The sequence below is a fragment of the Larus michahellis genome, chromosome 1, assembly GCF_964199755.1.
Source record: "Larus michahellis chromosome 1, bLarMic1.1, whole genome shotgun sequence".
NCBI lineage: Eukaryota > Metazoa > Chordata > Aves > Charadriiformes > Laridae > Larus > Larus michahellis.
Genome location: NC_133896.1, coordinates 210,388,264 through 210,409,723, shown reverse-complemented (window position 1 = coordinate 210,409,723; position 21,460 = coordinate 210,388,264). Strand labels below are relative to the sequence as shown.

Here is a 21,460-nt window from a genome sequence, read left to right as displayed (position 1 = left end):
TAGCTGGGACATCATAGCCGACTGTTCACCGGGCAGATGGTCGCTCTGCTAATCATAAACTCAGAGGAGCAGTTTCATTCCCTTTAGCTAGATTTTCTTCATTATTATTGTTAATTTTTTTGGCCAGTTCTATAGGTTTGGTCAAAATATTCAGAAGTGGGAGTTAATTAGGGGTACGTGATCCGAGGGTCTTCATCCTTCTGCCTCTTATCAGTCTCTCCTGAGGAAGAGTCTGCCAAGGTGGGGTGATACTGCTCCACAGCAGGGTTTTGGATGCCCATTATACTCCGAGAGAGATGGGAGAGTACCTTTCCCAGGCACTTTAGCAGCACGTGGCTAACAGCACCAGTGGTGACAGACCCCCTAAAAAAGGGGCGAAGTGGGTTCCCAGCAGTTCCAACATCCTGCCACCTCTCTTCTTCCTCTCCCTCAGCCAGGCTCGCAGCTGGGCAGGGCAGCTAACACCTTCTTCGGTGTGGTGAATCTGACTTTGCAGCATCCCCCCTGGCAGCCCCAGGAAGATTTCTGGCTGCGTCAGCCAAAATTCCTGCCGGGGACTCTGCTGCAATGCAGCACACCACACCCCCGCCGGCGCGGAGCCCCAGCCCGGGCGGCCGATGCTGCTCAGCTCCAGCCCCGCACCGCCCTAGGCCTCCCTCCTCCTCCTCCTCCTCTTCCCAACGAGCCCTGATGATTCCAGGTTGCTCGGCATTATCTCCTGCGGGCAGCTGGCGTCCGCAGCCCGTGTCAGCGCAGCCCGGCGCACGTTCGGTCCCTCAAGGCGCTGCGGGCGGAACGCGCTGGCTCCCGGAGGGATCGGCTGCGGTTTCGTATTTCATTTCCCTCGCACGCTACACCCGAATTCCAGACGCTTTCTGGCTTCGCTGCTGCATGGACTCAGAGCACAGGTCCTTTGCCGGACCCAGCGGAGGCAGACGGGGCTTCCCTCAGCTCCAGGGAGTGGACCATGAAGACGTCAATTGTATTTTTGCTTTGCATCTCAGTTTTCCCAGGCTTTTCCCAGGGCAGAGTTGTTGGAGAGGATGAAACTGGTTTTGCTGAGTGTAATGTGTTCTTCCCTGGACAAGTTCCACCCGAAGGGTTTACGGAGCCTTTCCACGTGAAAATCTGTCAGCAGTACAACAAGGAGCCACGCTTTGCAACCCTCTACAGTACTAAGGACAAAATCCCTCTTTATTCAGCTTTTAAGTATACAAAGCCAGCCCAAAATGAGGAGGAGAGCTGGCTGGTCGAACCGCAGGTAGGTCAGCCTTTCCTTCACTGTAAAGCAAATGTTCCTGGAGAACGTTTCCTTTGGGGGGGGGGGGGGGGAAGCTGGGGATAGGATTTTCTAAAGGGGGCAGGAGCTTTGTTGAACTTTTTTGGTTTTCAGTTTAGCACAAGCGGAACTTACTTTTGTGCTTGGAACCGAGCAAACAAATATTTCCTTGTCCCGTGGGGGCTTATTAATGAAAGCTAGGAGAGGAGAAAAAGTCATCTTTGACACCGGCTGATGCATCTGTCCTGCCCAGCCGGCTCTCGCGGGGGGGGGGCGCTGCCGGTGGGTTGCGGGGTTAAAACACCGCGGTGTCAAGTTGAAGTTTGTTCTGTTGCCAGCGTGATCACAGTGTTGATAAAAACTCTTCAGCTTCGCTGCGCAGGGATAAAACATCCCTTTGCGGTTCACCAAGTTGGCTGCTGCAGCTTTTTGTTGTGTCCGTGTTGCAGACGCCAGCAGGGAAATGAGTTGCCGTGTTCTGGAGCGTGTGGGCTCCAGTTGGGTCAGAAGTGTGTAGTATAAAATGAATTTTGCCAGAGCCTCAGTGGTTTGTGTCTCCGTTGACACTTGGCATGTTTAAGCAAGTCTTTCAGGCTATTATATTTAGAGGAAATCCTTGAAAAATTGCTGGTGAAACAAGTACTCTTTACCTCTTTTTTTTCTCCCCCCCCGCCCCGCTTCAGGTCTTTCACGAGTAATAATGGTGAATTTTGTAGCAAACACCAAGCTACCCCCGACTGTTGAGCTGAGGAGAGATGGGCAGGGTGCGAGGGTGCTTCGTCAGGTCAGGGATGGCTGCAGCATCCGCGCAGCGTGGTGGGAGCAGGGCCCTCGGGTGCCGGAGCCAGAATCAAAGCTCACCCCTGTCCCAGGAGAGCGGCTGCCGTGTTAATTTTCCTCCTGTGGGGTAATGAGATACTAAGACCACAAGGTCACAGGCAGTGAAGACAGGAGATCCTACGTCCCCATCCTCACCTCGGACTGTCTGCCTGATCTCTGGGCTGGGTTTTGAGTTGCAGAAGTTCCCAAGGGCCTTTCGATCTGCCCTCCTTCCACTTCACAGATGGCTGGGGAAGTGTCTGCCTGCCCTTTTAAAACAGAGGGAAGCTTTTTACAGACTCTGCCATTATGGTGTTGAGGAAGGGTGATGAATTTTTAAAGCACAAAGAGGATCTAGGAGAGTGAGAATCTGCTGTCAGTGCCATGGAGGCAAAGAGGCAGAGATGAGATCCTTTCCCATTTCCCTCAGCCGCTGATGCCCTTCATCACTTCTAGCCACCATATCTCCTCCTGTTCCTTGTGGTCTGACTCACCAAGACCTGCCCGGGCAGGCTCGAAAGCCATTCCTGCCATGGAGCAGCAGGCAGCCCCTCCACAGCAGCTTTGGAGCACCTCCCTCCAGCTGGCTCTCCTACCTTCCCTGCTCCATGCCTCTTCGCCCCTCACCTTATCATCACCCCTACCAGCACTCCAGAGCCCCCAAACCTTGTGTCTCCTGCCTCCAAACTGTACCGCAGCCCCAGAAATAATTGGCCAGGCACTACCTTTAGCTGTTCTGCTTCTCCAGAGCATCCCCATAGATTGCTGTGTGTCTGTTCTTAGTTTACACTGATGCTAAAATGCAGGTGTCTCGGAGGTGGGAGGTAGCAGCTCTGCAGTTCACTGGAGGAAACTCAGTCCAAGACAGGAAAATAGTAGGAAAAAAAACTGGCAGAAGAATCTGTAAGGGGAAGATATCAGGACTATAAAAAATTTCTGTAACTCAAGGAATAAGCACCACCACGCTGGATCTGAGAGAAAATGGGGAAGAGATGTCACGTCATACACATTATGCGTGTTCCTATCAAGGCTAGGTCAGATGGTTAGGAAAGGTCAGACGTCTGCTGAAGGGAACCCTTAGCAATACCTGCTCTGCAGCGTAGCCCCATGAGGTTATATCTTGCCTATCTTCTGGGTAATTCCTCACCAAGACAGGGTATGAGCAGGCTCAGCTGCACTGTGGCATGCGCTTACGCCTGTGTGCATGCAGACGCACGTGCAGAGGCACAGCAAGCAATCACTGTAAAAATGCTCTCTGCTCTCTGGTGAGGGCCTCAGGGTTGTCACATGCCTTTTTTTTTTTGGGTAATGATGTAAGTGGTGAGGGCACCCTCTCACTCCCTGCATGCCTAGCCTCCTCAGGAATGTCTGCCTGAGAAACAAGTGCCAAGTGTAGCACAGAAGCAGTAATTGGGTGAGAAGTGCGAGGAATGTCAGTGCCACCCACTGCCGATTGGCAGCTGGAAAACAGCGAATTAATTCAGCAATTAGTGAAAAATTAGAGAGCAGGAAGGGTAGGCTGATGAGCAGGGTCCTGGTGGGACTCCCCCAGGCTCAGGTCTGGAAACATGCTCTGCCACAGGTTGTCTAGGGGTTGAGAGCAAGTTACGTAGGTGGCTTTCACCTCCTCTTGTTTCAGTGGTCTGAAAATCTGCGGGTTTGTCTCTTTCTATAGCTTAGAGAGAGATGGAAAACTCTGGAGTTGCTTTTTCTGTCCCAACGTACGACAGACTGGATGAATCACCTTGTGTTTTCATTTGGTTGATGACTACCACCAGCCAGATGACCAAGGTGGGGTTTGCATCACCCAGCTATAGCCTCCCCTGAGCTGCCCTTGCCACCTCTCTTGCTAGACAGTCAAGAGAAACAGGTACTTCTAGAGCCACTCATGTGACCATCCTACGACAGAAACCTTGGTGTAAGACGCACCATGCCTCCTCCCTGAGAAACAAGTCTCACACTAAGGTTGGACGAAATATTTCCACTGCGATCAAAGGCAGGAGCGTGCCTGAGGCAGCAGCGAGGGGGGTGGGATGCTGAAGTTCGGCTGGGATGGTATTGGGCTGGGGAAGGTGGGAGGTAACAGTGTCCTACGCTGTTAAATGGCCAAACTTGGTGGAAGCTGCCGGCTCTAATAGCTGTGTGTTGCCACACTTTTAATCCCCCTCTGCCTCCGCCCCTTCTGTGAAACTGCAACTCCCACTTTATGAAACATAGAAGTATTTTTAGGTGCTCACATCCATACAGGTGTTCAGATGCATAATTCATTTTTAAATCCCCGTCCTCTGAGTGAGGTGTTTACCTGTCTGCTTGGATCTTGCCCTTAGATATTCCAGGTTATTTGGACAGATGGCTTCGTGGCTGGCTCCGTGGATGCAGATATGCTTTGGCGGTGACACAAACCAAAAGCTTTTTGAAGGAGTGAGGAAAGGCAGCTTGCAATGCAGATTAGATGCAGTGCTGGAGACAGCTTGCCGTTTGGGCTGAGCTGGAGGAGGCATGAAAACCTCAGTTACACATGGGTTATTACAAACCATAATATGAGTTATTATAAGCATAACTCAGTGATGTCAGAACCTTACGCATAAACAGCACACGGCCGCATTTTTATCATGTTCTTTTTTAATTGCACCTAAACAATCCCAGTGGTATGTGCAAAAGCCTGCAGCTGAATAGGTAACCAGAGACATATTTTCGTGATCGGCACCTCAAGGTTTGCATGCCTCGGCTCATAAGGAGAGAAAATTAAGTTTATACCGTCTGCTTCATGTAGGCTGGGAATCTCTGCCAGGAGACAGAGCTGACCCGCCTTGGGTCTACGTGTCCTTGTCGTACGGCAGCACTGCCATGGGAGCGAGAGGGGATGGGTGTCTCTGCAAGGGTGTCAGGCTCAAAAGGGCCATACCATGGGGGGCAGTTCCCAGGCACAGCCTTGCCCACCTACCCACTCCCTCCTCACCTGTACTATGGGATTAAACACATCGGGAGTGTGTCCTTTGTTCCATCGCACAACACCGTCATTGCATCAGGACAAGGAGAATGAGCTGGGGGGGGCAGGACGGGACAGTGATTTTGTGGACTGCAGCCCTTGAGTTTGGGGTGTCTGAGCAAGAGGAGCAGAAGGCAGCAGCAGAAGTGCAGGATAAGTCTTTTTTAAGTGGTGTATTTAGAAATAGCTACAACTCGTGCGTCAGTACGAAGGACTCGCTGTGCTGCTTTTGGTCCTGAAGCAATAACCATCAGATGCTTCGAAACGAAGCGCAAGAAACCTCCTAGCAGGAGATGGGGGTAATGCAGCTCTCCGCAACCGCCAGCGTTGGCACTGTGACCAGCCTTGGTGCAGAGGGAGCCCTGAGCCTGGACCACAGGGGCCTGGCTGATGCAGGAGGCTGGCCAGAGCTCAGTTCCTATGGCGAGGGTGATGGATAGCTGCTGACACTCACTGCTGATGGCACTTCCACCCCGTCTCTCAGCGCAGGTAGACGCAGCGCTGCAAGGGGGGGGATGCGGCACGAAGAGGATGCCAACTCTAAGGTTGCAAAGACGTAGTTGTACGTCTGTCCAAGTGCACGGCAGGATGGCCAAGGGACAAGAAAAGGACGACTGGGGAGTGACTCAAGGTAGACTATGAACTGTCTGCCATAAATGTCTCCAAAGTACGTATTATACAGTGCAGTAAACAGCCTGTAGGCCAGGAGCAAAGACAGCAGGTTTAATTGGGCCAGCACAGTGCTGGGAGCTGAGGCCACAGCCTCTGAAGCAGTGACTGCAGGAGGCAGCGACTGCCAGAGACAGTCTGCCACCCCCGAGCTTCTACCAACATGCTCACCCTCTAATTTGGGGAAGAAAATGACAATCTGGCAACCCCCCCAGAGCGGCTGTAGGCAGTGACGGTAGGAGTGACTAAGGAGCAGACAGAGCTGCGGCCACCCGAGAAAGACCTGAGCATGCCCTGACATTCAGTGCTCCTGCTCCCACTGCTCGTTACCTCCCCGTGCGTGGCTCCGTGCATGGCCCCAGGATGTATTCCCGTTGCAGCAGACATGAGCAGGTAACACAGATTCCATTGAGGACCTGCGGTGATGGCATCCTCTCCCACGTGATGCCAGGAGTTGTGCGGTCATTAAGGATGAGGTTCGGACAATTAATGACATGAGGTTCAAACTACTAATGACCAGCCCTGAGACAGCCCTAGGAGCTCAGTGCCGTGTCTGTGTTCAAGGCAGGGAAATTCAGGTCACCTGCCATGGTGCCTAGCTTCATTCTGCCTTCTGACACAATCGGTGGTGAGAGGTAAATGCCTTCTCTAGGCATCTTATGTACCATGGGGTTTTTTTTCTTCATGGCTTGAATTTGATGGTTCAGAGGGACTGAATTAAGGTGCCATGGTAGCTGCTTGAGTGAACTGGAGGTACCAGGTACCACCACCATAGGAGGTGAGAACAAGGCCCTAAATCAAGCCAGCTATTGGTCTTAAAAAATCTCTTCTAGAAAAAAAAACACAAGTGAGAGGCTTGGTGCGGGGTGGCTGCTGAGATTCTGGAGGCTGTGTTGTGCTGTGGACCAAACTGGAGAGCTGCAAGCATCCCTTGCAGCCTAAACTGATGTGCTTGGGCAGGCAGCTCAGTAGAGCATACACTCCTCTGAAGCACTGCAAGGAAAATAAGGAGGGAGCACAGCATGTGGTCTGAGGCACCGCATGTAGTAGTAGTCGTAACGGCAAATACACTTCAAGGCCCATTTTACACGTTGCCTTCTAGAAAGGGAAATTGCATCCAGTAACTCTCCTCTCTACTATTTCAGATAGACGATCCAGAAAATGACCTGCATGAGATGGTGCATGAAGCTGATGTCATTGGCACTGTGGCCAGCCTTGGTGCAAATCAAGCCCTGACCTCAGACTACGTGGGCTCCGGTTATGAGAGAGGGCTGCTCAATCCCAGCTTGCTCAATGAGGAGGATTTCCAGATGGCCACTTACACGCTCACGAACGCCGTCCCTCTGAGCCCATCTCTGAGCAAAAGCTGGCACAGAGACATTGGGAGGGTAGTGGAAGAAGCTCTGGTCCCTCACTGCTCCAAGAAGGATCATCTGTATCTCCTTGCAGGCGCAATTCCTTCCAGTGTCCGAGTTAAAGGGAAGGTGTCAGTGCCAGAGAGCCTCTGGCTGGCAGCCTGCTGTGATGCTCCAGAGGGATGGTCCCTGGGACTGGTCAAAAAAATTAATGATGAAAACAGCTTAGCAGACCTCACGGTGGGAGAGCTGGAGAAGCAGCTTCTAGCAGGAGTTCACTTGTTTAAGGGCAGCTGTGGGGAAGACAACCCAAGCCAGGAGAAAATAGAAGCAATACTGCAGGCTGTCAGTCAGATCCGCTCTGGAGAGCAAGTAGAAACAAGTGACAACCAGGAGGCCAAAGACAGTGGCTTGGTGAGGAAAGTGGCTGGTGTCATTGCTACCCCTTTCATCAAACTTCTGGAACTCCTCATCTATGTGTTTGTGGAGCTGGTGAAATTTGTGTTTTATTTTCTGTGGCTTGTTATCAAGCGGGTTGGTGGTGCAGTTCTGGATGGAGTCTACAGCCTGTGGAACGGGGTGGTGTCCTACCTTAAAGCCATAAGCATGGTGCTCATCAGCATCCCCTATGATGTGGGGAGGGTCATCGTCAACATCTTCCTGGGCTTCCTGGAAATTGTTCAAGATGTGGCATCCCTCACCTACAGGATTCTGCGCATCCCTGTGGGGTTTGTCCTTCACCTCGCTGCTTTCCCTTACCACTCCATCTGTGCCATTCCCTCCGTCCTCACAGACATGGCCACCGGGATTGGGGGCACCTTCTCGCTCATCATCGATGCCACAGCCGCACTTCTGCATGGCTTTTATTACTTGGCTGGTCACATAGTCAAACGGTTTGTCCCTAAAGGCTCCTCTGATGACTGATAGGGATGGAAACCAAGGCTGCAAAGACACGGAGTGAAGGAGGAGTGGGGCGATGCTTTAAGATACATGGCCAAACGCCGTCAATTTTGTTCTGGTATTTATTGTAGTGACATTAATAATGATGAACTGATGGGGGAGTAACAGAGAAGGCTGAGGTAATGTTGCCAGGGGACGCCACCAGTTCTGCTGTTGTAAAGTGTTCGGGTTTTATTGGTGCAAGCCACAAAGTTCCTGTGATTTGCAGATGTCGAGATGCTTCCTCTGGAAGACACGTGGTAAATGTGGTATGGGGTTATTTCTTTCCAGCAAAGATAAAACTGAGATCTACTCACTGTCAGAGAGCTCCACAGAAGCCCATCCCTGCTGGAGAAGAGGTGACGGTCGGGGCAGGATTTTAGTTACAGAGAAGGAAGTGAGGGTGCAAGGATTTGGGGCTGGGAAATGATGGGGAACGAGGAGGGATGGGGGTGAAGTCCTACTGTTGGTTTCAGTGCTCATTGTGGAGGGGATGTGACCTGGTGTACCTCATAGTCCTCAGGCCTTTCCAGGCAGCTGAAATCACATGGATCTTGTTGTGAGGAAAGACCTGCTGCCTGTTCTTTCTCATGGTGGGAAAACGTTCTCCTTTAGCCATACGAAAGTCATCTTCCCTCAGCCCTTCCATGCTCTTTGGTAACCACTGAAAGTCTAAGCCCTGAAGCTTCAAGACATGGCATTCCATGATGGTCTAAGCCCCTGAAGGTCTCAGCCCTGAAGCCCTTGTGCCTGCTCTGAAGCCCAGCAGTGCCCGGGAGTCACGCTTTTGGCTTTGAATCCGCTGCCACCCGCCCTGCCTCCCTTGAGAGCCGACAGTTCCCCAGGCACACAGCGGTATTGATGAGCCTGGGGTCTCCACAAGACGGTGCCCAGGCTGGGGATGGGTAGCACCACGACTGTCCTTCTGGTGCTTGTTTTGAAAGCCCAGCTCACAGGGGGAAAATTATCCTCCTGGATTTCCCTCTAGGGCAAAAGAAAAGCAGCTCTGCCCTTCCCACCGGTCTGGGTCAGCGGCAGGGACATCCTTACAGGATGCCCTTACGGGACAGGAGATGCATGGGGAACTGGGGGATTTTGCTGCCTTTGCATGAGGTGATTTGGTGTTTTCATAGCTCCTACCCAGTGGTAGGGTCAGAGCGGGGCTGGAGCCAGCCCCGGGCAGGGCAGCAGTATCCCCTCGGTGCTGTGCTGGCAGTGAAGCTAGCCAGAGGGATGTCAAGGAATGGAGTCCTGCAAATGCGATGGAAGAGGCAGAGGGAATGGGACACTTGTGGTGAGTTGCTTACACTTGGAGGTCCTGGCAGGACTCATGGCAGGGGCCTCTGCTGCTGGGAGAGGAGGAGAGGTCCGCGTGGCTGTTGCAGCTGCAGGGACCAGCGTGGCCAAGCTCAACATGAGCCCTAACAGCAAAGGCTTTTGCTGGGCATTTCCCTTCCTTAGCCAATTTCAGAAACCTGGAGGGGGGAAAAAGCGGTTGCGTTCCCCCTTTCTCCTGTGGGGACTATGGGCTGCCAGGTGGGGGGAGAGGCGGGGGGATGATCTGAGGCACAGCGTTTGTTTCGCTGTGAAATACCCAGCTGGTGAGCCGGCGCGGTGCCAGGCACGCTTCTGCGGGAAGGGGACCCAACCCCTATTCTGCACCGCTCGTCCTCCCTGCTTGCTCTTCTTCACCCCTCCTCCTCACCAGCGTGAGCCAGGACCCACAACGTCTGGCACACCGGAGCCGGCGGGGTGCACGCAGGAGCTTTGCAGGGAACCATCAGGAGTTTGCAGCTGGACAAGGGGCGCAGGGACGCCCGCCACTGCTGGAGGAGGGCACAGGGGCGCTGCCCTTCCACGGGGCTTGACTCATGAGGGGCTTTGGATCTCTTGGTTCGGCTGCCAGCAGGAGAAATGTTCTTAGTCTCAACAGCGTTTGCTCTGGCTGGACTCCCAGAGGCATTTGGGAGTCCTACAAGGATGGATCCTGCCCTTCACCCCCACCTCTGTCCCTCCCTCCAGCGCCAGGTTGGTTGTGGACCCTTGATCTGCCATAGCATAAAGAGTCCCAGGGGTGTGCAAGCCGGTGCTGCCATCCCTTTGGGGACCCAGTGGTGCTGTGTTGCTGGTGGCCAGTCCTGGGCTGAAGAAAGCCCAGTTACTCCATGCAGCAGCTTTCCTGCCTCACACGGCCCATGGTGGGGCTGAGCTGGCGGGAGATAGATTTGGGGGGCTACATAAGATTCGTCTGTTTCATGGCAGTGACAGAGGGCTGTTTCCGTAGCTCAGGGGCTGCGTTCAACGCAACCAGCTGTGCCTGCACATCCCTGACCAGCTGGCATCCCGTTCAGCAGTGACGCTAATGGCGTTGGTGAGGATGCCAACAGTGCGGATGAAGTGGGGAGGTGGTGGGCTGAGCAGGGACAGAGGACAACTCGTATCACCTTTTGTGGGCCACGGCTGGTTCATGGAGAAAGAGAGGCCACCCGGCAAGCAGCGCCGGCTTGGTTCCAAAGGAAAGGCAGCGTTTGTGTGCCAATAGGAGTCTAATTGGGTGAAGTCAGCAGCATTTTGCAAATCCCTCCTTTGCCTTGGAGCTGTTGGTACGGGGATTTTGGGTGCAAGAGGCAAGGTCCAGGTCACTGCTCCCAGCAGGCAGAGAGCAGCCTGCGGATGCTCTCCAAACGAAACTTTGCATCTTTTTCTACTCAAATGTGCCTTCCCCGCTGCAGAGCCGGATGGGGAATTGGTTCCTTGCTCCTCTCGCAACCCCAGTACTCCTCTTGGGCTGTCAAGGCATGAAAGCAGCCAGCTCAGGCCCCAGGAGCTGCCAGGGTGCAGTGACAGGGGCACCAGCCTGGTGGACCCAGGGTCCCCAGCAGCCTCTGAAGGCACATGTGGTGGCAGCCGCTCCCCAGTGCAGCCTGAGCATCGAGAAGAAGGCAGCTGCCCCCCAGAGCTGCCCGTCTCGTGCCTTCTGCCTGGCCTTGTCTCTGACCCACCTGAGCAGACGGCGAGGCACTTCTCGGGGCTCCTGCGCCCACAGCAGCTTCCCCACACCTTCACCCAGCAGCCCCCGCATCCTGGCTCCCACCAGTGCACCCCCCGGCCGCAGTGACGTGGGGGCTCATGTGCCGAGAGGCAGCAAAGCTGAGACACCTCGGGAGGTCCGTCACCATCCCTGCCCAGCCTAGCTCGGGTCAGGCCAGCAGGTCCCTGTGCTGTGACCGTGTCTTCTGACCGCAAGTGGAGAGACCTTGAAATCTAAGGGGCCGCAGCACTGAGGGATTTGGGCAGATGTGGAGCGGTATTATTAAAAATTGTCTTAACGTGCTCGGATTTCAAACGCTAAGGACTGCAACCGGCACGGGGCGTTGGTCTTCAGTGCTGCGTGTCTGAGCGGGCAATGGGAAATCTGCCTCGAACGCTCAGCAATTATCACAGAACAAGCAACATCCTGCTGCAAACTAATTACTGTTTGAGATTATTCTTATGTGGGCATGATTTATGGCTTGTGAGCTTTGCTCGATCCTTGGAAACGTATGGCTTCAACAAAATAAAAGTTACTTTTCCAGAGAGGGGCTGGTATCGTGTTTCTGTCACCGTTGCAAAGGAGATAATGCAACCCGGGGTGCCCTGGCTAATCAAGAAAGCACCAGCAGCACAGTTGTTCTTTGTTACGGTTTGACATCCGATATTAATGGCCCTTTTGTGCTTTTAAAACACCTTTCTTCTCTCCGAGCACTTTACAAGAGTCAATTCATTAAGCTGCGGAACCCGTAGGTAAAAGCTGGGGGGTTGCAGGCGGATTGAGCTCTGTGTGTGCCAGGAGAGAGAGAGAGAGGGAGAGGGGACCTTTTATTCTTGTGGGATGTGGTGAAATGCACCTGGGGTGCAGCGCGATGGCCAGTTTGGATACAGAAAAACCACATCACGGCTGGATGATTCTTCGCAGCCGACAGGGAGAGGCTCCCTCTTGTGCGATGCCGTTCCCTTGACTGGTTTTATCTTTTTAGAAGGAGAACAAGCAGTGCCTAAAAGTGGCCATTTTCCTCCACTGACAGTACGGAGATCCTGGGATGAATAAACCAGATGTTGGCACCTGCGTTTTGCAGGTACCTCTGTTAATCTGCCTCTGGGCAGATGAATCCATCCAGTGGGGTCTGCATTCCTCTCGGGTCTTCAGGAACTGGGGAGACACTGGCACAGGTTGCCCAGAGCAGCTGTGGACGCCCCATCCCTGGAAGTGGTCGAGGTCAGGTTGGATGGGGCTTTGAGCAGCCTGGTCTAGTGGAAGATGTCCCTCCCTCATCCAGATCACCCGGCCCTTCTACCCAGGGGTCTCTCTGCACCTCAAGATGATCCTTGTGTCTGCTGCATCCACCCTGGGGCTGGGCACGGACAATGGCAGAGGGACTCAGCACGGCCCCTCGGTCACAGCCTGGGCTACGTCCTCTGGGTCACACTTTGGCTGCCGTTGCACGTTTCAGAAGCCGTTCACCTCTGCGTGGAGCTCCATGACCAGCTCGGCACCTCTCTCCGGCCAGGGAGCTGCTCCGGTTTGGAAGGGAATTGAGCCATGCTTGTTCCCGGGTTATGTCTTAGTCGTGGAAAAGGAAAAGAAAAGAGAAAGTGGAAAAGGAAAAGAAAAGAGAAAATGGAAAAGGTGTTGTAAAATAAATACCAGTGTATCTCGTTTGGCTGGGAAGGATTTCCCGGGAGCAAGGAACGTGTCCGGGGTTTGCGTGTTAGCAGGGCTGCAGTCCCGCGGGACGATTCCTCTTCGCTCCACAGTCTCCCGGGCTGTTGGACTTACTCCGGTTTGGGACTGGATCTCACGCTGGGTAACATCTGCCATTGATTTCCACAGAACTGGTGTTTCCAGCCAAGCAGAAAGGCCTACAGACTTTCCAGCAGTGTTAGTGTTACAGCTGCTTGGAAAATCTCCAAGGAAGTAAATATATCCTGTCAGAACAGGGTGATTTATCAAATGTGGTGGGTTGTTTTTTTTTTTTCATGGCAATTTGCCATTTTTAGTGGAAAAGATTTTTTGGGTCCAGGCTGAAGCAAGGACCAGAATTATCCAAGAGCAGCCCGTGGTCTGGTTTAGAGGTTTCGACGTGGATATTCAGCACTCGCTGCTAAGCCAAGCCTGGCACGTGAACGTATCTCTCTCCACCTCAGAGGAGGGCCAGGGCCTTGGTAGCCATGGCCCATCTTAGCTGACGTCTCATCTTCTCCCATTTCTAAGGGTGAAAGAAACCCTTTTTCCTTCCAAAACCACTGAAACCGTGACCATTTTCCTGGGAGGTAGAAGCTGTTTTCCACTGAGCCAGCAGCACCACCTGCAGAGCTGAAGCAGGGGCTTCAGATCCCCCCGAAGTATCATCTTTATTAATAACTTGATGCCTTAAAATAATTTTACATGGTGGAGGGCGGACATTTGGAGCAGATGTCACTGCATGTTTACTGCTGTGATATCGTGGATTTTGCCAAACCTCCCGATGTCTGCCGGTGGAAGGTGGTTATGGACCAAAGCCAGGAGCTGCAGCAGGTGGGCAGGATGGTGCTAGAGGGCAGGGGAGGAACCACGGGAGCTCCTCAGTGGTGGGAGAAGAGCAGCAGATGGATGGGAAGTTTCAAACCAAGTGGCTAAATAGTGAACAGTAATGGCTGCAAAGTGCTCCGTCCTGACACCAACAAGCTGCTGAGATGAGTGGAGCAGCTCCAGAGGGGTGATACAATAGACCCAGGGAGACATCACTACCTGGATTTATGCCACCCAAGTGTGGACATTTAAAATCTGTTCTCTGCATGCACTGGAGTCCCTCCATTCAATATAAATATCTCCCTGGCCTTTCACCTGGGCACCTCAGCTGGATGCCTGAAGCTGGGGCCAATGAAGCTTAGCTGGGGTTGGTGGCTGATGGGGCTTGTCCCACCCATGGACGCCATTGACGTAGGTCACCCAGATGATTGTACAGGTGAGATGGTCTTTCCTACAGCCCCTTGGAAGACTTTTGGGTCACTAAGTCCTTCCATGCAGCTAGGAATGATACCAGGGGCTGATGCCTCCTGAGTGCTGCTGGAAACGACTCCCAGCGCTCTCAGCCACGTTTGGGCAGTGGTGGGGATTTGTGCATGGTCCTGCCGCAACAGATGGCATTAACTACCACGTGCACCTCAAACCCTACGATTTGCCCTGACCTGTGTGGAGTCATCCCATCCCTTAAAGAACTTGGCCCACAATTTTTTGAGTTCATAGAAAACATGCATATTTGTGGGGTGGCTGAGTGCATCCTTCACCCTCAGGCATCCATGGGGTGGGACTATACACCTGTGCACGGTAGGTGACAGCCTGCACTCGGAAAAAACATTGCATTCCACAAAATTGAGATGAGTTATTTCATGTGGGGCTGCCTTCTCAAGGATCTGTGAGACCACAGACCCGCTGGCTGCAGAAGAGGTTTGAATGGTGACAATGAGAGAGGTGTCAATGATCTCTGGGGGTCATCGTCCCACCAGTAGACAGCTCAGGAAAAAGGGTGGCTGCTCAGATGCCGGGTGTCATCAAGAACCAGGGGAGAGGCACACGGGCTCCAGCAATGGAGGATAATTTTGTCCATCCCCACATCCTGTAATGCCACGGCTCATCCCCCCCAAGCCCCATCAGAGGGGGGTTTGGTGGAGCGGGATGTATCTGGGAACCTGGTACCTGTCCTTTGTTCCTCTCAGGAGCATATTCAGGGTCTCACTCTTTCTCCATCACCTGCTCCCAGCTGTGAGCAGATGTGGGTGCTTGGCACTGAGCACATTCCCGCAAGGTGGCCTGCTGGCACCGCTGGGACGCCTGGGGACACAGCACCAAGGCTCTGGATCTCTGCGGTGGGGGGAATTTGCACTCAGGTCTACTAATTACAGCGGGTAAGGATGCCTCCGGCTGAACTTCTGTTCCTCTTTTCTGTAAAATTGCATTTTTCTTGGTTTGTTTGTCTTTTTCGGCGTGAAAAATGAAAGAAAAAACCCTAGGGGTTAGCTTAAATCTAATAAAAAAGATGTTTTCGGCTGATCTTTTCGGTACGGCGGTGCTGTATGGCAGTTCTGCGCTGGAGTTCGGTCTCCTGGGAGCTGAGCGCTGCAGCCCAACCGTGTCTGCCCTGCCGCGGAGGGAGGAGGCGCGTCAGGCTCCCCCGGGAGATGATTCAGGGCAGGTGTCACCCTCTGGTGGAGTCTCTCCACCGGTTGCCGAGGAAGCCAAGAGAGCTCAGCTAGGTAATTTAGCAAGACAAATTAGAAGTCAGTATTCAGGCAGCGTCATCTCCCCAGCCCAGCTCTTCTCCTGCTGGAGCTTTCGGTGCCTGACGAGGGGCACCAGGCCATGAGGACAATGGGGGAGAGGCGGGCTGAAGCTGCCGGGGAACTCATTCGCGGCCAAGTCAACACTGAACGTTGCGGGTCATGGCAGCTAAAACACTTCGGTTTTGACCAAAATCGCTTGGTTTGTTGCATTTCCTGTATCCGGTTTTTTGGAAACATTTTGTTCCCTGGGCACGTTGCTGCTCTGAACACCAGCTCCAGGCAGGCAGAGAAGGAGAGCTTCTCTTCTGCAAAAGCACTTTCCTGCAGGTCGGAAACATTCAAGTTTTGCTCCAAGGACAAAAAGCACATGCTGAGGACACAGCGGGTAGGTTTTAATTTAGCAGGAAATACAAATCCAGGCGTTATCTTCTTTTATACACTGAAAAGCTTACAAAAATCAATGGCACTTACATGAACTCATTAGCGTGATGAGTGATGTTATTTATAACATCTGTAATTGTAGCTTGGATTTGTAGAGCCCCTGCTCTGCTGTCCAGGTGCCTCGCCAGATGATTGCTCCGTCATGATCAAATTAGAAGCTATTGGGGGGAATTTGCATGTTTCCACGCGGCTTATAATTTGGGCTATTTTAGTGTGCCGCGTCGAAATCAGGTGATGCGCTGGTGGGTGCACGGCAGCAGCGATTAATGCAAACGCTTGGCAGAGAGGATCCATTAGTTGCCCTGTACGGGGGCCTGGGGGTGGTCACCGTTTCTTCCCAGTGCCACGGCACGAGGAGCCTGAGGAGATGCTGGGAAGAGGCTAAGGAGACACCAGTACAAGCTGAAATCCAACCCTAGAGATGTGGGCTTGCTCAGGCCATGAGCCACCTGATCTCCGCTGCTGGCCACCCTGATGCTGCTCATGGCTTTTCAGCTCCATCCAGGAGGCTGGGGGTGGCCACGCTCCCAGCTGGTGCCGGTCTTGGGGCACACTGGGGTGTCTCCTCGTGCTCTGTGAGGCTGGGGAGGGACCTGGAGGGGCTCGGGAGACTTCCCAACGACACGCCGCCCGTGCGGGGTTGGCTGCCCACCCTTACCCTGGGAATGGCCCTTTCCCAGATCCCGGGGGGCATCCCACGGGGTCACCTATGGGCCGCAGGGAGACTGTCCCACGGCCACCTGGTGTGGGCATCTCTGTGACACGGTCCCTGGTCTCCACCACCCGCGGGTCTCTGGGTTTCTCCGTCCACAGGCTGGTTTCGGGGTGAGACGGTGCGGGAGCGGGAGGCGGTGAGCGTGTGGCCAGGTGGCAACTGAGCCATAGTAGCCGGGGGGGGGACGACGGTCAAGGGGAAAGATTGGGGAATCACCAACACACACAAATGGTTTTGGCTTTGGTTTTCCAGGGGGAACCGGCCAGGGGTGAGGACGGGCTGCAGGGCAAGCCCGGGGTTGCCGGGGAGCGGGGGTGTCCTCTGCCCACGCCGGGTGCCCCCGTCCGAGCGCTGACACACCGGGGGAAGGGGCAGGGACTAACGTCAGGGCTGGGCTCGCTTGAGGAGGGCACCGTCCTGCCCTGCCGCTCACCCGTTCCGTGGGACCTTTAGGACGTAACGCGGGATCTCCACAGCAGCCTTTGGGTTTTGAGGAATATTGCAAGTTTTTTAACTTTTTCACAACGGTGCTGGTGACATGGTCGCCCCCCGCCTTCAGTCCGGCACTGTTGCCTGGAGGTGACAGCCACAGCACCCATAAGGGGACGGGAAGCTCTGCCTGGACCCAAGAGGATAGATATCTTCAGTATTTTGAAACTGCCACTGAAAGCAAATAAATAAGCACTTTATGTATTTACAGATCTACTTTTTTTTATTGTGACAAGTGTATTTTTCAGGGCAGGATGAAGCTGAACCAGCCGAAGATGCCAGTAGGTAATGGCCATGCTGGGACAGCTCTCTGTCACAGCCCACCTCAGGGCACATACTACCTCTTAACAGAACTAGAAATGGGTTTTTAGGGTTTTTTGGGGGGGTTATTTCCATTGCAGAGTGAGACGAGGGCAGGCCAGTGAGCATCCAGCAGCTGGAGGACAAGATACACCCACAACACCCCAGGCTTGTGTGATGCCCCATCCCTGGAAGTGTTCAAGGCCAGGCTGGATGGGGCTTTGAGCAGCCTGGTCTAGTGGGAGGTGTCCCTGCCCGGGGCAGGGGGTTGGAACTAGATATCTTTAAGGTCCCTTCCAACCCAAATCATTCTGGGATTCTGAGATGAGCATCTCTCCAGGACAAACCCCTTGGTGATCCTTCGGCCACCCTTCCCTGGGGGCTGGATGGGGCGGATGGCAGGACTGCGGGGGTCAGGGACAATCTGGCTGCAGACGAGCTTGGCATTGCCCCGAGCCAGCGCCCTCGGCATGCGTTACCTCCCTCCTGCGTGTTTCCTTCATGGTTTTGTGGCTCTTACCCACGCCTGCACCGGGGCTCGCTCAGGGCTCCCTGGAAGAGGGAGGGAGCAGCTCCGGGTGCATCCCACTGCCCGTGGCTTTCACGGCACAAATTTCTAAGAGGAAGGTGACGAGTCCTGTACCAACAGCGAACACCACGATGCCCATCGCCCCATCCCTCGTCACGGACAACTGCCAATTTAAAAGACATCCCCTTCGGCAAGCGCTATAAATTTATCAGGATCTATGTTCGCATAGATTTAATGGAATTATTACCTATATCTACCTATATATAAATAACCTATATATTAAATAATACATAGATTAAAAACCAGGACAACGGCATGGAGGGGAAGGACACTTCCCCAGGACTGGATCTCACCACAAAACACGGGATGCTCTGCTCCAGAAACGTGTTCCCCAGCACATGGCAAATGATGGATCGAACAGGAGACGGGTTTTATCCATTTTATTTAACCAATGAAATTCCTACTGATAACAATGAAAGTAATTTCAGCAAGTATAAATGCGATACAGTTTTAAACAAACCCCATTGTTCCGTACCTATAAATAGATTTTTCAAAACCTCATAAAAAGTGCAGATTTATGAATTGCTGTTAAAATGTTAATACATGATTCCTTTGTTTAAAAATGCGTTTTTGTCTCTTAACTCACCAAAAAAAAAAAAAAAAGTTCCTTCTGCATCTGTTCAGAGAAATTCAAGTTGGGTAACTTAAAAACTAACAAAAGTCACACACACGAAAAAAAATAATCCATCCCACTAGGTCAGTCTGTCCTCTGCAAAAAAAAAACCAAAAAAACAAAAAAAAAACCCAACAAAAAAAAACCCCCAACCAGCAACAACAGAAAAAAATAACTGGTAAAAGCTGCTGTGAAACCCACAGTGAGTTCCTAGCAGCTGCCTCAACCTTGCAGGCAAACCCCCCGTGAAAGCATGGAGCCCGTGGCATCTCTGGAGCTCGGGGCCGGTGGTGGCCCCGGAGGCAGGACAGGTGAAGTGCCACCCGCCCACGGGATGCTGCAGGGACGGTGGGACACACAGAGCCACCACGGTGTCCCGTTCCGTGCTGGTGGTGGGAGCAGCAGGATCAGAGCTTTGTCCTTAATCCTCCATCCCGAACCACCTGCGCGGCCGTGGCGGGAGGAGGCGAGAAGCTGAGAGCCGCCGGGCTGGGGCTGGGTACAGCTGGTCCCCCGTGCAGGGCGAGAGGTGGGAGATGCGGTGGAATGTCACCCCCGGGCGCTGCCCTGCCAGGGGGCTCAGACCCACAGCCGCCCACGGGCCGCCAGCGCCGCTCCTTACCCCCGACACGCCGGGCTCCGCAGACGGCAAATCAAGGGCTAATTTTTGCACTCGCGAGAGGCTGGGAAGCTTTTCGGCTGCAGAAACACCGTGCCCACGTTTTCGGTCCAGCAGCTGGTCCGTCCATCCCTCCCGCCCTGGCAAGACTCACGTTTTGCCCCCCCCGCGCTGGCGAGCAGACGGCGGGGGTCAGCCAGCAGCAGGCTTATGGGCGCAGGGGGGCTGAAAGACACGCCGGACCTCAGCTTTCCCTGTGTTCGGGTCCAAACGCGGCCAAACGCAGGGCGGCCGCGCAGCCGAGACCGTGCCTTTCGCAGAGAGGAGCTCAGCTCACCCACGGTCGAGAGGTCTGCCGGCCTCCCTCTGTCTACAGTGGTATTTTATCTACAGCAGGGTCTGTTTAGCAAGAGCAGTTTAAAGTGGCTATGTTTATCAAGTTTGCTACTTTATGAATTTAAAAAAAAAAAAACAAACCAAAAACAAAACCAACAACGAAACAAAAAAACCAAACCCCCAACAACTATAAATACAAAGACTCTCACACACCAGACACTTGCAGCCTGCGTGACTCATAAAACCGCATCAATATTCTGTTAAAAAGCTTATTCTACTTAAAACTATACATAGTACAAGAGACTGAAAAGTGGCAGTCGCGTACGGGCACGCTGCCTGCCCCAGGGTGGCCCACAGTCAGGTGCTGCCTAAAAAATCAAGGAGTTACAGTAACACGGCACAGGACTGCAAAGCCGATCACAGCTTCTGCTTACACCGCATACGAAGTACCAAGGGGAACACAAAAAAAGAACTGGTGTTAATACTGATGGATTAAAGAGTAACTATAAAGATCAAAACAGACGTTCACAGCATGCTACATATATTGCTCACAAACTTTTCTTTTTTTTTTTTTTTTTAAAAAAAAAAAAAAAGGCTAATACAAAACAAGGAGTTGGCGGTCTGATTTTCAGTTATGTCGGATAGAAAGATAAAAGCATATACATTCATCATGTGGCTTTCCAGCAAAAGGAGAAAAGGGTAAAACCAAGAGATTTCAAGTTTACAAAATTCCTATTTTTTCAAGCTACAGTTTATATCCAGTTCCGGTCACAGTCGTGAAAAAGATTTCTGACCGCGTTGCCTCGCAGAGTCCAAGGGCTGTAGCCTAATTATTATTATTTTTCCCCTAAAAACGGCCGCGTCTCCCACCGCTCCGAGCGGGCTGCTCCTGCAGCCACCCGGGGACGTGGCAGCCCGGCTGGAGGGATGAGGTTGGGGCCGGTGGCACGACATGAGCGTGAAGCGGGGAATGAGAAACGGTTTTGGGCTGTGCATGTTTGGACCTGCTGCCGTCGCTACCCCCCAGACCCCTCGGCTGGAGACACAACGTTTGGGGATTCACCCATTTTGTCTGAAATCTCCCTTCCAAGGGCTGATGGGGGCAAGAAAATGTCATTCAACAGCGGCACGTTTTTCTCAGGCAGAAGCAAATGGTTCCCTTCCCCTGCTCCATCCATGGAGTAAGGAATGGGCCCCAGCTCTTGTCCTATAAGGAGCCCTCTGGAACGCCTCAGAAGGTGGCATCTCCCAGCATCTCCCCTACACACAGACTCACAGAAGAACCTCTCGGACACATCGGTCAAGTTTCTTCAACTGACCAACATGTCAACTCCTGGGCTGGTTGTGTCCCCTCGAGAGCGCCTGTGGTCTGTACCTTCTGGTGCTTCTGTGGCTTGCTCCCCACAATTTGTATATTAATTGGCATCTTCAATACCACCTCTAATTACTCTCGGGAACAAGAGCAGAATTCAGATTTCTGTTCTCCACAAGCCCTGATGATACTCAGTACCCGCAGGAACACCCAACCCTGCCTATGTCTCCAACAGCCACTCCATGGCGTGCATTTGGATTTATCCCATAAATAAATGAAAAACCCAAATCCACTTGTTCCAGAGGCTGGCCATGGTCTGCCCGGCTGCAAGGCACCGAGGAGCTGCCGACCCAACGGCCCCGCAAGGCTGCCTGGCACAAGAGGACCTCAAATCCCCCATTACATGTCCCTCAGAGAAACCTGCACAGCTCAACAGCTCAAGCACGGGGAGTTTTGCCAAAGAAAGCGTTTGCTTAGCGGATCCACTGGATTATTACTGTACCTCCAGAGATGGGATCTGACATGCTACCGGCAAATGCTACCTAAACGTTGTAAGCAAGTACTGAGTGTCATCCTTTCGAACCAGATTTAGAATTTTCCTGTCCAGAAAATAACCTACTACGGCAATTAAATGTTTCTGAACATGAGAAAGACCCCCTGAACCCACCAGCAAAGGGTGACAGAGGAGCCTAGCGTT

The 21,460-nt window shown here is 53.0% G+C and overlaps 1 protein-coding gene across 1 annotated transcript; it reads left to right on the top strand.

The window, feature by feature from the left end:
• The first annotated feature begins 583 nt into the window (after positions 1 to 583).
• On the top strand, positions 584 to 11,628 carry ENDOD1 (endonuclease domain containing 1). Its single transcript, XM_074571203.1, has 2 exons — positions 584 to 1,261; positions 6,902 to 11,628. Exons 1-2 carry the CDS (start codon positions 968 to 970, stop codon positions 8,033 to 8,035), a joined length of 1,428 nt encoding a protein of 475 aa, XP_074427304.1. The 5' UTR covers positions 584 to 967; the 3' UTR covers positions 8,036 to 11,628.
• Positions 11,629 to 21,460: the final 9,832 nt, after the last annotated feature.